Genomic DNA, 15,375 nt, shown 5'->3' with positions numbered 1-15,375 from the left:
TATGAACCTTCCGAGTGAGGTGTCATAAAAGCCTAATTCATGCTACATTGGAATCTCTACCAAGCAAAGAAGTTACCTCTGTTCAACTGTGCTCAACAGGATTATGTTACTATGAGGTCTTTCTGCAAAATAACAGTTAAAAATACTTAGACCTTCCTGGTGATTGCTTTCTATATAGTTTGGACTATAGGTATATTGTTATTAAAGCAAGAATGTTTGAAGACTAGGCTGTGAATCTGCAAAATGACTGTGGAGCTGTTGGTTTTGTTTTTATCCACCAAAAAAATCAGAAGTGGCACTTACTTACAAATGCGTTCCACTGTAAGGAAACTATGCATTTCCCTGAGTGGGGTAGGATTCAGAATAACCCTCAAAAGCTCTACTGTTACAGAAATAGATCTGTCTCTGTAGGTAGCTAATGAATGGGTATCTAAAATGTGACTAGTCTACAATATGCTCAGAAAATTATTCTAATAATTTGTGTTTGTATTTTTTTGGCTGGGAAAAGTATTATTTTACATCCTGTAGAGATGCTTTTGCTTTTATCCATTCAGCCACGTTTTATTACATAGAACTGAGAATTGAAGCAGGAAATGTAGGTCATCTGAACCTTGTGAGAAATGTGCCTTGGGCATTAGGAGCTATGAAAGTTGTCTTTCCCATACAGTCACTGGTTGATGATGACTGGTTTTTAAGCTATAACATAGGTGAATTGGCAGTTACTTCTGAAGCTAACATTGTACCTGTGTCCACTGCATTTACTATTGTCAGGTGCTAGGTAATAAAATTTATTTTAAACTTCTTGAATATTCAGAATTGTGCTGTACTAAGAACGTACTTATGTCTCACGTTCACAAGAGGGTTATGGGTAGTCCATAGCGAGCTCTTCAGTAGTATAAGAGAAAGGTTAAAGTAAAATGAAAAAACACTATGTGGAGGCAAAGTGTCTAGATGAAGAAGTGCTTTTTTTATTCCCTATACCTGTGTTTTTGCTTGGCGTTTCAGCTGAGATGACTCATTAACAACTTCACCTTCCAAAAATCATGTTGAAGGTGAATAACATTCAAGTCTGAATGAAGACTGGAATGCTGAAATTTGGGTGACACCACTTAGTAAATTTTTCTTGTTGCCATGTTATTTTTATCCATAATTATTACTTGAGTTTATAGGTGTACTTACTATTCCTCTTAATTACTTTTTATTACCATAAGACTCGCTCTCTGAAGATCTAACCCTCCACTTATTTTTGTGTGTTCAGTACAGAATCATGTTTAAAGACTTGCATTTCTTTAAAAGGCATTGTTTTTCACCAGAAACTATTGTTCCTTCTTTTCTTACTCTTAAGTAATCAAAAATCTTTGATACTACACTTCCATGTTTTTTGCAGTAATTAATTTTATTTACTGTTATGTTTTATTGATATTTAATATCTAGAAGCATCACAGAGCAATTCATGACTTAGTTCTAGGCCTTACTTGCAAAAACTGGGGAAGAGACTGAGGTAGTGATAAAGTACATCCTTTAAATCTGTAAAGCAAATAGAACAGAAATTGGAAGTTATGATTGGAACACTGTTCAGCTGTTTGATTTTCCAGATACCTTAGAAATTTAATGGATTTCCCAAAATGTCTAACACAAATAGAGTAATAATTTGTTAATCATGTTAAATATTTTGATCTCTCACATGCCAGTCCCTCAAACTGTTGAACAGTTGTTTCAAATCCAATCAAGTTTATTTCTTTTGTTGTTGTTCTTTTTCTTGAATTACAAGTGCCCCTATACCTAGCAAGTAAAGTGAGACATTTGGTACATTCCAGAGACTGCTGAAAAGGTGACTTGTGATTTAGAATCCATTACTCTTTCCTATCCTTTTTTTTTGGTGAAATATAAAATATATTCAAACGATCTTAAGGTTTGCAATAAGTGCATAGAACTCACAGCGCAGGAAGTGGTTATTTTTATTCATGGAGGGATGGTGGGACTGTATTGTGGTGGCTTTGTGAACTTGCCTCTCAACTGACATATGGTGAGTTAATAAATAGGTTGTTGGTTGAAGCTTCTGAGTCAGTAAAGTAAAATTCTGTCAGAGTAGAATATTTTTTCCTTCTTTTTTCTCATTGTGTTTACAAGTTTAATTTTTTTATTTTATTTTTTTAATCCTGACCTTTATCCAAACAGTAAATGTGGGTAGTCAACTAGAAGGGAATCTAGGCACTCGCTGGTTCTAACCCTTTCATTCTGGAATCAAGATGCGTGCTCTTCTGCTGTAGCCCTTGTGTGTCTGTGCTTTGTGCCTCTCTGAGTATATAGAGAGACTTTGTGTTGCCATAGTTCCTGCTTTTGAAATAGATAGGCTGGAAAATGTATCTAGGGAAGAGTAAAAATGGAAATGTTTCTATGCCCACCAAGGCAGGTTGATGGGTTGTGGGGTTTGTTTTTTGTTTTGGTTTGGGGTTTTGGGGTTTTTTGGTTGGTTTGGGTTTTTTTCTTAATGCCTGTAAGAGAAGAGGGTGATTTTCTTCAGGTTCTGGGTCTAAGCTTTTATTTTACCTGAAAGGTACAATTCTAAACTGTTGGAAGTTACAGGAAAAAGATTGAGAACAAGGTTTTGAGATTCCCATTTTTTAAAATTCTAAAGAGTACTTCAAAGGGTTGTGCTGAATTCTTTATTTTTAAGGCTAATTTAAGTGCTACAGGTAATTTGAACAGCTTTAAATAATGCATATTATATTTAGACCCCCACATTTTCAAAGGTAGACAACAGCATTATTCTGGTACCTTACTGTAGGACCTGGTTTATTAAAGGGTTTGAGTGATGGTGACTCTGGGATAGAACATGACATCTGCAGTCATTGAGAGTTATACATGACCAGGACTTCAGAGACAGGCCATCCCCTGAAGTGCATAAATATAAGTTTAGATGTTCATATTGAATGGTCTAGTATCTTCATAATATGCTTGGGAACATGGTACGGTCAGGAGAGATTATTGTTTCTGAAAAAAGTATGTGTGGTAATTTCAAAACACTCCACATATCAAATCTCTTTTTTGGTTCTCTGGATGTCATGTATATCCACATCAAGCACAGTTGCCTCACCTTCTTCTTTTACTGATGGAAAAGCAAACATGTCTATCACGTAAATGTTCTTTATTCCAAACTGTAATTGAGATGGGGGTGGGGATGGGGGAATCTGATGAGGTTAAAATTCATGTAGCCAGGCCAGTGAGGGATGTTTTTGGTTTCCTTACTTTAGTTAATCATCTACTGAATTAAATCTATATAATCTGGCTGCATCAGTGTCCTGGGTTCAGCTGGGATAGAGTTAATTTTTACAGGAACCTGGGAGGTGGGGGCATAGCCGGGGCAGCTGACCTGAACTAGCCAAGGAGCTATTCCATACCATGTGACATCCTGCCCAGTATATAAATGGGGAGCGGGCCGGGGGGTGGTCTCTGTTTTTTTCGGTGGGGGAAGTGGCGGAGCGTCGGGTCCCGGGTGGTGAGCAGTTGCACTGTGCATCACTCTTTTTTGTATACCTTTTTTTTTCATTAGTGCCGTTGTTGTTGTTGTAATCTTTTTTTGTGTTTGTCCCAGTAAACTGCCTTTATCTCAACCCTCGAGGTTCCAGTTTCTTTTCCTTTTCTCTCCTCCGTCTCCTCCCCATCCCACCGGAGGGGGGCGGAGGAGTGAGCGAGCGGCTGCGTGGTCCTTTGTTACCGGCCGGGCTGAAACCACGACAGTCCTTTTTGGCGCCTGAACAGGGGCAGAAGGGTTGAGATAACGACAGATCTGGCCAGAGCGTGTTGAAACAAATTTGCCAAACGCATTTCTTAGATATATAGATGTTAGTCACAATGTTGTTTCATTTGTTTACATGGTGGCGTTTTGTAAGCTCTTATATGCTCTATGTATTGCCTGTAGTTGCGTATCTCATCTCTGGGAGAGTGATTGGGATTATCATTTTGCTGTACTGGGCAATGTCGACTTATGAAATGATTACATCACTGGTCATGAGGTTAAGCTGGTATCTGTATGAGGCAGTGATATCATTTCCATACTTTGGGCGCCTTCTGTCGGATTTTATTGGTAATTACACCCAATCCATGGGGAAATTAGGGGGGGATACCTCCCCCCGTCCGTTCACCTCCCTCTTCTCCTTCCGACTAATTACAACAGCTTTTGAGAATTTTGAATATCCTTGGGATGCGCAAGCCAATGTGCTGTTAGTGCTATGCCTCCTGAATATGTTTCAGGTCTTGTTTAGGGCTACAAAAACGCTCTTTAAGAGTACCACTCAGAGATCTCCCCCAAAGCTGGAGACTCATGGGTGGCACGGCATGTGGGAGCATATGGGCAAGTATCTAGAGAACTTCTCACCGCCAGTGACTTGGAAGTTCACTCCCGAACAACTACAGAACCCTTATGAAGTGACAGAATATTTGAAAGAAAAATGCTGTGGCTATTCCAAAGACATACAACTCGCTGCACTGTGCTGGGCTCTGGCCAATATCTACCAAACACTGCTTGATATTATGCAGCACCCTCGGGGGGAAAAGGGGGAAAAGATGGAAAACAGGACAACATGTACCGTGGCTACCCAAACCCTGACAACAGACACCGTGGCTGCCCCTACCCCGACAACAAGCACCGTGGCTGCCCCTACCACGACAACAGGTACCATGACTACCCCTACCCCGGTGACAGACACTGCAGCTGAACCAGAGAACCAGCCTGTGCCAGTATCAGTCGCCCCTGTACAGAAAAAGAAACACACAAAGAAATCAGTTCGCTTAGCGAGAGATGAAGATGAACCAGGGTCATCGCGAGAACAGGAGGTAGAGGCAGAACCTGAAATAATTACCCGATCTCTATCCATGAGTGAGTTGCGTGACATGCGAAAAGATTTTAGCCGCCACCCAGGTGAGCACATTGTTACCTGGCTGCTCCGATGCTGGGATAGCGGGGCTAGTAGTGTGGAATTAGAGGGTAAGGAAGCCAAGCAGCTGGGATCTCTGTCTAGGGAAGGGGGCATCGACAAGGCGATTGGGAGAAAAACACAAGTCCTCAGCCTCTGGAGGCGACTTTTGTTAGGTGTAAAGGAAAGATACCCCTTCAGGGATGAAGTTACATGTCACCAAGGCAAGTGGACCACCATGGAGAGAGGTATTCAGTACCTGAGAGAATTAGCCGTGCTGGAGGTGATTTACAATGATCCAGAAAATGCGCAGTCACCCACAGATCCAGATGAAGTCCAATGCACACAACCCATGTGGCGGAAGTTTCTACGAAGTGCACCACCAACCTATGCCAACTCATTGGCAGTAATGTCCTGGAGAGAAGGCTATGGACAAACGGTGGATGAATTGGCTGTCCAACTCCGGCAATACGAAGGGAGTCTCTCTTCCTCCCTACGGGCCTGTGTCTCAGCTGTGGAGGAGTTGTCCCGAGAGTTCCAGCAATTCAAAGTGGATCTGTCCTCCTCCTCACCTGTACAGGCCCGCATCGCAGTTATTGGGAGTAAGCGTTCCTCTGCCCAGGAGAGAGGAGAGAGAAAGTACACTCGACGGGCTAACCTGTGGTTTTACCTGCGTGACCATGGAGAGGACATGAGGAAGTGGGATGGAAAACCCACTTCAGTCTTGGATGCACGGGTACAGGAGTTGCGAGAAAAAGCAACCAGAAAAGAGAATTCTTGGAAAACTGCTGCTCCAGTTTCCCGTGAGCAGTCCCCCAGACGCAGTAGATGGGCTGATCTCATTTCCGATCCCCTTGAAGGGACTTCCGATTTACGTGTGCAGAAAGTGAGTAACGGATGTTCTAACCAGGATTAGAGGGGCCCTGCCTCCAGCCAGGTGGAGGAGAGGGACAACCGAGTCTACTGGACAGTGTGGATTCGATGGCCTGGCACATCAGACCCACAGGAATATAAGGCTCTAGTGGACACTGGTGCACAATGTACCCTAATGCCATCTAGTTATAAAGGGGCAGAACCCATCTGTATCTCTGGTGTGACAGGGGGATCCCAAGAGCTAACCGTATTGGAAGCTGAAATGAGTCTAACCGGGAATGAGTGGCATAAACACCCCATTGCGACTGGCCCAGAGGCCCCGTGCATCCTTGGTATAGATTATCTCAGGAGGGGGTATTTCAAGGACCCAAAAGGGTACCGTTGGGCCTTTGGTATAGCTGCATTGGAGACGGAGGAGATTGAACAGCTGTCTACCCTGCCGGGTCTCTCCCAAGACCCTTCGGTTGTGGGGTTGCTGAAGGTTGAAGAACAACAGGTGCCAATTGCTACCACGACGGTGCACCGGCGACAATATCGCACCAACCGAGACTCCCTGATCCCAATCCATAAGCTGATTTGCCAACTGGAGAGCCAAGGAGTGATCAGCAAGACTCACTCACCCTTTAATAGTCCCATATGGCCCGTGCAGAAATCCAATGGGGAATGGCGACTAACAGTAGATTATCGTGGGCTGAATGAAGTCACGCCACCGCTAAGCGCTGCTGTGCCAGATATGTTAGAGCTTCAATATGAACTGGAATCAAAGGCAGCTAAGTGGTATGCCACAATTGACATTGCTAATGCATTTTTCTCCATTCCCTTGGCAGCGGAGTGCAGGCCTCAGTTTGCTTTCACTTGGAGGGGCGTCCAGTACACCTGGAATCGACTGCCCCAGGGGTGGAAACACAGCCCCACCATTTGTCATGGACTGATCCAGGCTGCACTAGAAAAAGGTGAAGCTCCAGAGCACCTGCAATATATTGATGACATCATCGTATGGGGCAACACGGCAGAAGAAGTTTTTGAGAAAGGGAAGAAAATAATCCAAATCCTTTTGAAGGCTGGTTTTGCCATAAAAGAAAGTAAGGTCAAGGGACCTGCGCAGGAGATCCAGTTCTTAGGAGTAAAATGGCAAGATGGGCGTCGTCAGATCCCTGTGGACGTCATCAACAAAATAGCAGCTATGTCCTCACCGACTAATAAAAAGGAAACACAGGCTTTCTTAGGTGTTGTGGGTTTTTGGAGAATGCATATTCCAAATTACAGTCAAATTGTAAGCCCTCTCTACCAAGTTACTCGGAAGAAGAACGATTTTAAATGGGGGCCTGAGCAACGACAAGCCTTTGAACAGATTAAGCAGGAGATTGTTCACGCAGTAGCTCTTGGGCCAGTCCGGACAGGACAAGATATTAAAAATATGCTCTACACTGCAGCTGGGGAGAATGGCCCTACCTGGAGCCTTTGGCAGAAAGCACCTGGGGAGACCCGTGGCCGACCTCTGGGGTTTTGGAGTCGGGGATATCGAGGATCCGAGGCTCGCTATACTCCAACTGAAAAAGAGATCTTGGCAGCATATGAAGGAGTTCGAGCCGCCTCAGAAGTGGTTGGTACTGAAACACAGCTCTTCTTAGCACCTCGACTGCCAGTGCTGGGCTGGATGTTCAAAGGGAAAGTTTCCTCTACGCATCACGCGACTGACGCCACGTGGAGTAAGTGGATCGCACTGATCACACAGCGAGCTCGCATAGGAAACCCCGGTCGCCCAGGAATGTTAGAAGTGATTACGGACTGGCCAGAAGGCAAAGATTTTGGAATGTCGCCAGAGAAAGAGGTGACACGGGCCGAAGAAGCCCCGCTGTATAATAAACTGCCAGAAAATGAGAGGCAATATGCCCTGTTCACTGATGGGTCCTGTCGCATTGTGGGAAAACATCGAAGGTGGAAGGCTGCTGTATGGAGTCCTACACGACTAGTCGCAGAAACTGCTGAAGGAGAAGGTGAATCGAGTCAGTTTGCAGAGGTGAAAGCCATCCAGCTAGCGTTAGACATTGCTGAAAGAGAAAAGTGGCCAGTGCTCTATCTCTATACTGACTCGTGGATGGTGGCAAATGCCCTATGGGGGTGGCTACAGCAATGGAAGAAGGGCAACTGGCAGCGCAGAGGTAAACCCATCTGGGCTGCCGCACTGTGGCAAGATATCGCTGTTCGGATAGAGAAGCTAGTGGTAAAAGTACGTCACGTAGATGCTCATGTACCCAAGAGTCGAGCCACTGAAGAACATCAAAACAACCACCAGGCAGATCAGGCCGCCAAGATTGAAGTGTCTCAGGTGGACCTGGACTGGCAACGTAGAGGTGAGCTATTTATGGCTCAGTGGGCCCACGATACCTCAGGCCATCAGGGAAGAGATGCAACATATAGATGGGCTCGAGATCGAGGGGTGGACTTGACCATGGACACTATCTCACAGGTCATCCATGAATGTGAAACATGTGCTGCAATTAAGCAAGCCAAGCGGCAAAAACCCCTGTCACATGGAGGACGATGGCTGAAATATAAACAGTGGGAGGCCTGGCAGATTGACTATATCACACTCCCACGAACACGCCAAGGCAAGTGCCATGTGCTTACAATGGTGGAAGCAACCACTGGGTGGCTGGAAACATACCCTGTGTCCCATGCCACTGCCCAGAACACTATCCTGGGCCTTGAAGAGAAAATTTTATGGCAACACGGCACCCCAGAAAGAATCGAGTCGGACAACGGGACTCACTTCCGAAACAACCTCGTAGACACCTGGGCCAAAGAACATGGCATTGAGTGGGTGTATCACATCCCTTATCACGCACCAGCCTCCGGAAAAATTGAACGGTACAATGGACTGCTGAAAACTACATTGAGAGCGATGGGGGGTGGAACTTTCAAGCATTGGGATACACATTTAACAAAAGCCACCTGGTTAGTTAATACTAGAGGATCCGCCAATCGGGCTGGCCCCGCCCAACCAAGAGTTCCACATACTGTAGAAGGGGATAAAGTCCCTGTAGTGCGCATGAGGAGTATGTTAGGAAAGACAGTCTGGGTTAGTCCTCCCTCAAGCAGAAGCAAACCCATTCAAGGGGTTGTTTTTGCTCAAGGACCTGGGTACACCTGGTGGGTGATGCAGAAGGATGGGGAGGTTCGATGTGTACCTCAGGGAGATTTGATTTTGGGAGAGAATAGCCAGTGAATTGGGCTGTATGATATTTAACTGCTAAATAACCTGCCAATGCATGTCATTGTATCTATAGTGTCTATATGCCATATCAAGGGTATTATTGTGAGAATTATCCAAATGACTACAGGATGGACTTTTGAAACTGAGCCAAGTACAACAGCGATAGAACTTGAACTGGCACCCACCAATTTCCTCAAGATCAACATCTTCGACCTGCAGACCAGGGGCATGAGTTGCACCAAATGTACTAGCCACAAGTTCCAGAGGCAGCGTACAACAACCCAACATCTCACACCATCTCTCTCTTATCCTGAAGAACTGTTACAACAGATAGAGCCCCAAAATTGATGGACACATTAGAGGGATAGCCCATAGGCTAAAGGAACACCGTGTGTGTGTGTGCGAGGTCAGGGGGTGGAGTCCATATACTTATATATAAGACAAGGAAAGTTGTAGTGGTTGATTGGAAAAAAAATAAAAAAAAGTAAGATCTGGGCATGATGTAGATGGTATAGAATAAGGGGTGGATAATGTCCTGGGTTCAGCTGGGATAGAGTTAATTTTTACAGGAACCTGGGAGGTGGGGGCATAGCCGGGGCAGCTGACCTGAACTAGCCAAGGAGCTATTCCATACCATGTGACATCCTGCCCAGTATATAAATGGGGAGCGGGCCGGGGGGTGGTCTCTGTTTTTTTCGGTGGGGGAAGTGGCGGAGCGTCGGGTCCCGGGTGGTGAGCAGTTGCACTGTGCATCACTCTTTTTTGTATACCTTTTTTTTTCATTAGTGCCGTTGTTGTTGTTGTAATCTTTTTTTGTGTTTGTCCCAGTAAACTGCCTTTATCTCAACCCTCGAGGTTCCAGTTTCTTTTCCTTTTCTCTCCTCCGTCTCCTCCCCATCCCACCGGAGGGGGGCGGAGGAGTGAGCGAGCGGCTGCGTGGTCCTTTGTTACCGGCCGGGCTGAAACCACGACAATCAGGAATTTCTTTTTTTTAGTAAGGATTTCAAGAATAATTCCTCGATAGTATCTGCATACCCCAGATAGCCTTTGAGATAAAGAACAATTCATTTCCCCTTCCACCATTGTAAACGTTGTGGAATTATTATAGATTGGATTTGCACATCTACGTTATGTTAGATTTTCATTACAAATTGACCAGGGAAATAACACTAGCAACTGATTTTGAATTTGAATTTTCCATACAGTTAAGGATTTTGGATGAAATATATTGATTAGTTTTTAGTTTTAGTCGTTAGCATCATAGAAACTCCATAGATTAATAGCATGATATTCCTTTATTAAGAACAATAATTCCTCTTTTCTTCTACTCACTGAAGAGGGTTTTTTTCAAGTTACTGGAAGAATATTGCTAATTTATTTTTCTCGAATCAACAATTATGGGTAAAATCAGAGTAGCACCAGTGTTTATGTGTTTTATAAGGTAGGTTTGAAACATAAATAAAATACAAATTTAACAACATTTCCTGTTTTTTCATAAATTATATTTTTAAAATGCTCACTATAATGAATTTAAGGAACAGATTAAATTATATTGCATAGGATAAATTGATAGGTTATTAAGTTTGGAAGGAAAGGCATCTGATATTACAAAGGAAAACAATGATTTTACTTAAGTTACTTTAGCAAATAATTGGTATAGTTGGTCTTTTTTCAATGGCTTTTTATAAATGAAGGAACTGCATGGGAATATTGTCAAACAGATTGAGACCCGGTGTCCTGAATTCTGGTCACATTTTGTCTGATTTGACCTGTCATTTTGAGCAAGATATTCAACTCCTTGGTTTCTATTTACCAGTCCTTAAAGAGGAGAATAAAACTTATGTATTTAGTTGAATTTATCAGATGATGTACACACCTGGGGTATTAGTTGTTAACCCCTTAGAAAGTATGTGCTAAAGAATGCATGTGATTTTCATTCTAATACAATTTCTAAAATAACACCCAGGCAGAGGTAGGTTGCAAAGGGCAATTTACTGTTTGAAGGCAATTTGGTAGCAATTTTCTCGGAAATACAATACTCCAGGGATGTAGTTCAGTATTAAAGTAAGAACCTCCCTGCTTTGTTGGCATTTTAATGATGAAAATTATGTGGATCTTTAAAATGAGCAGAGGATGTCAGTTTGGGAACTAACTAAGCATTGATAGCACTTGTTGCTCAGTTTGTTCTTGTGGAGCACCAGGTCATTCTTAGAGGAGAGCAGAGAGGGAAAAAAAGCCACAGATTAAGCTTTTATAACAATTAATGAAGGAAACTAATTGTGGGATTTCCTAATTATTGGAATTAGGGTTCTTTGTCTGCTATTGATATTCTCCTTGAATATTACATAAAGCTGATTTAAATACTTGAATACTCTTTTATCTTAGAGGCCTGCTGGCAAATAAATTGAATACCTTCATGTTTTGATTAGAGCATTTCAAACAGTATCAACCCTGAGCATAACCAGTTCATATATATGATATTTTTAAGAAGTAATTTTAAAATGTTTTTCTAGTTTTGTGATACCTTTTCATATATCCTGATTCTATGAGACTCAATGATAATTATGAATAATACAATTATGAATTATAACTGATACATTGAGAAGTGCTTTCTTCTTACTACAGGAAAGAAGCCATTTCCACTGAAACACCACCAGCTTCAGATAGTTTATGGTTCTCTCTGTGCCTTTTGGGAATCCTGAGCACGGTCCAAGTCAGGCATTGAATAAGATATGATTTCTGTTTTTATATGCTATATTTATCATAGCTGTAAAGAGTTTTATTTCTGTGGACATCAGATTACAGTGGATAGGGTTTAGATAAGATGATGAAATATTGTGTAACTTCTTCTTTTCTGATCTATTTCTTTCAGAGTCTAGTACACTACGTAATATGGTATATACCACAAGGAAGTTCAGCATGCTTTAAAACTGGATGTCAAGTCTGATGTTCGATTCTGCTCAATGCTGTAGCCTAATTCTGTTCCCACTACTTTGTTTCTTCTAGGACATGAGAGACTGCTCCCACGATGGCAGAGATCTGTGTGAAAAATTGTGTTGAATACTACATGACTCTTAAATGCTAAAAGCAGAAGGCACTAGCCAGTAGCTCAGTGTGGAGCAAAAAATTTATTTTAAACTTAAAAAATAATTATGTCAAAGAAAAGTCGTGCCAAGGGAGAGAAGTCCGACATGGAGATTGAAGCCCTGCAAGCCGCTAATGAGGAGCTACGCACTAAACTAACCAACATCCAGATAGAATTTCAGCAAGAAAAAAGCAAGGTATTTGCCTGTCTGTATTTTGTGATCATTCTTCTTAACAGTAGCACTGTTAGAAACGAGCAGAATCTCAAAATAATTCACTACTAAAATGCATTAAACTTAAGAAAAGTATGTGACAAAGTGAAATCAGAACTGCTGATGAACTGAAATTGGTGCCAACTTTTTTAAATAATGTGCAAAAGGAAGTAAATATCCCCAAATATCCAGTCACTGAAATCTGCAGTCACAGCAATACAAATGGCACTAGTTTAGTGTAACTTAAAGGCAACAAAGAAGTTTGTGTTTGATCTTAGCACTGAAAACTGCACGTTGTAAAAAGAAATGTCTTCAAAGTCAAACATCAGCACCATATTCAAAGCACGTCACTTTAAATACCTATGGAGAATGTAAATCAACTGGAAATCATCTGTGTAGGAGTCCTGTTTTGATTTGCTGAGGTTATGTGTGCCATTGCTCTGAGCTGTTCAATGATGCATCATTGCTAATGAAACAGATCCATCAATATTTGTCTGTCATCTCACACGTGTTCAACAGGTATTGAGGAGAAATTGTTCATTCATGAAGTACATATCTATGTATAAAGATTAGCATTTACTTTTGTATATCTCTGTAGCAGTTTAAAATATGTACAAGCCAATAAGGTTATTTCTATTCTATTAGTTTATTAATCTCAGTTGGTACATTTGACTTTGCACAAGACAGTCCTGGAGATGAATCCACATGGAGACGGATATATCTGTGTTTGTTTGGTGACATTGTAGTTGCAAGAGTCTCAAGGACTTCCCAGTGGAACAAGTATGCACTGAAAACGTGTTCACTTTATATAATATAGCTTTGTTCTAGCCTTGTTTCTTTATAACGGTGTAAAATTTGGAACAGCTGAATAATAATATTCCTGTATGTTCTAGTTTCTTTAACAGCCTTGTGTGATACTCAGCTTTGAATGGTCTTATTTTTCATATTTTAATTAAAAAGCAAACACACACACCCCCCCCCCCAATGTACTCTTCAGAATTTATTTCTTGCAGAGGAAAAAAAACCCAAGAAAGCCTTAATCCTTGTTTGACTGATACAATAGGTTCAGTATATATCAGCCAACTAAATTTGTGTTGCCTTGGAAATTTTTATTGTTCACAGACTAAAGCAATAAGTCATATTTCTTAAGGGTCAGCAGTATTGATGAGTGAACAGAAAAGTCAGATTTTTTTGCTGTTAGCTTCCTCATCCAACTTCTCCCACTCTTTTTTGATATAATGAGAATAAATTACAAAATGAGAGTGGCACAAATTACTTCTGCTTCTTAAAACCACACACTATGAAACTTACTAGTGGCTGATACCCTCTAAAATTGAACTTTACCAGCTGATAAATTGTATTATTTCATTGTCATTTTTAGTGTCTCAGTGCTTCTGTTTGGAAAGAGACTTGTGAGCTAATGGTACATTACGTTTACATTAGTAAATTTTTCTTTTTGATTATTTAATCTTATTTCCTATTTTGTTCTGTATCACTTTTTATGTAGATATACAGATGTGAATTTTATTATAATCTTTTAACTGCATTAAAGGCAGCACATAATTATAAAGTTATCTTATACCTTGGACAGAAGAATGAATTAATTTTGAATGTTTAAATTGCTCAGATTCTAAAAAAATCTACAAGATTACACAAACACTAAGAAGAGTTTAGTCCTGATATGCTTCCAATTTGATGCTGTAATAGTGTCAAGTTTAACTCCGATTCAGCTAAGAATAAAGTGTAGCTACAAGATCATGACAGCTGTAGGAACATGTTCTATAACTAGTCTGCTGTTTTACCTATATGCAGTCTGGTAAGAGTTGCTTCAGATTGGTTGCCTATTCATCATTCTACAATTTGAGAAGTTCATATTTTCTGGAGTACTGAGGTTGTTATAGGACGCACATCTGTGTATTGTGCAAAATACACGTGCAGAGAAATGAGTGGGCTCCCATACGTAATGCGTAGGTGAATAACAAAGAGGAAATTACAGCCAGAGTGCAATAAAATCCTACTAAATATAAAGTGCAGTCCATAGTAAATCCTGCAGCTTGTTGGAGTTCATTTCTGGGAGGATGAGGGGGAAGAGGTCTTCAGCCTCTTTCCCACATCTTCACTGTGGTGTTTGCCCCAAGTCATTTAACTAGAATTGAGCCGTGTAGTTTATTTCCCACCATCAGGGCAACAGCCTGCTCTCTGTCTGTGCAGCAGTTATATGGGATGCCTTGACTGACAAGATAAGTAAATTAAAGCCGTAGAGATTTTTTCCTCTTTAGGCTGTAGCTTAAAAATAAGTAACAAAACCAACAGAAATAATGGCTTTGTATCAGAAAAGTAAAACCACTGTGCCTAGAGAATTCTAAATAAATTAGATGGCTTTATTGGCACAGAGGTAAGAGGGAATGTATTGAAGCTGCTAGAAAGACAGCTCTGTGGCCTGTGGGACTTAAACTGTATTAGGAAAGGTAACAAACTCTTGTGGGGCCAATTAATTTAATTTAATTCTCCTAAACTATTTTGTCCCTTATGTATATGCCTATATTAATGATTTATCTGAGGAAGAACCTTCTAACTGATGAGAGACATCACAAATGGAAATTAGTCTTAATGTACTTCTGCCTGCAAAATACTGTTTTCTCTGAAATAAAGTTTTACGCAAGAGACGTCCAAAACTTCGTGCGTATTTTCGCAGTTCACTTTGTTTAATTTGTTGTTGAGCCATTTGAAGTAATTTCTCCTGTAAAATTGTTCTCCTCCATGCTTATGCAATACCTGATCCAAAACTGGTATGTTTGCAGTGCTTTGAGTATGCATCGCTGTGGATCTTGCTGGTGGTCTCTGGCAGAGGATTCATTTATGTTGCCAAAGGGGTGAAGCGAAAGTTGTGGCCCTGTCTTAGTTCCCTTTTACTGCCTTTTGTTTTGGGAACACTTGTGTGATGTGTTTGGGCAGCCTGTTGATATGTAGCTTGTCCTCCTGGGACTGTAGGTTTGCTGCCATCTATGGAGAGGCTGCAGAAGGAAATGCATGAACTGAACATGGGCTCACACACGGCCCTCTCTCTGCTAGT

At 41.5% G+C, this 15,375-nt stretch overlaps 1 protein-coding gene across 3 annotated transcripts in view; it reads left to right on the top strand.

The window, feature by feature from the left end:
- Positions 1 to 15,375, top strand: part of JAKMIP1 (janus kinase and microtubule interacting protein 1) — a 175,348-nt gene that overhangs the window by 72,589 nt on the left and 87,384 nt on the right. For all 3 annotated transcript variants that reach the window (XM_049797894.1, XM_049797896.1, XM_049797893.1), the window contains exon 3: positions 12,013 to 12,287. In XM_049797894.1, coding sequence (XP_049653851.1) covers positions 12,159 to 12,287 — 129 coding nt within the window. In that variant the 5' untranslated portion in view covers positions 12,013 to 12,158. The remainder of the gene's footprint in view (positions 1 to 12,012; positions 12,288 to 15,375) is intronic.

This window comes from Accipiter gentilis, chromosome 3 (genome assembly GCF_929443795.1).
Source record: "Accipiter gentilis chromosome 3, bAccGen1.1, whole genome shotgun sequence".
Lineage (NCBI taxonomy): Eukaryota > Metazoa > Chordata > Aves > Accipitriformes > Accipitridae > Astur > Astur gentilis.
This window is presented reverse-complemented; position numbering and strand designations above follow the sequence as displayed.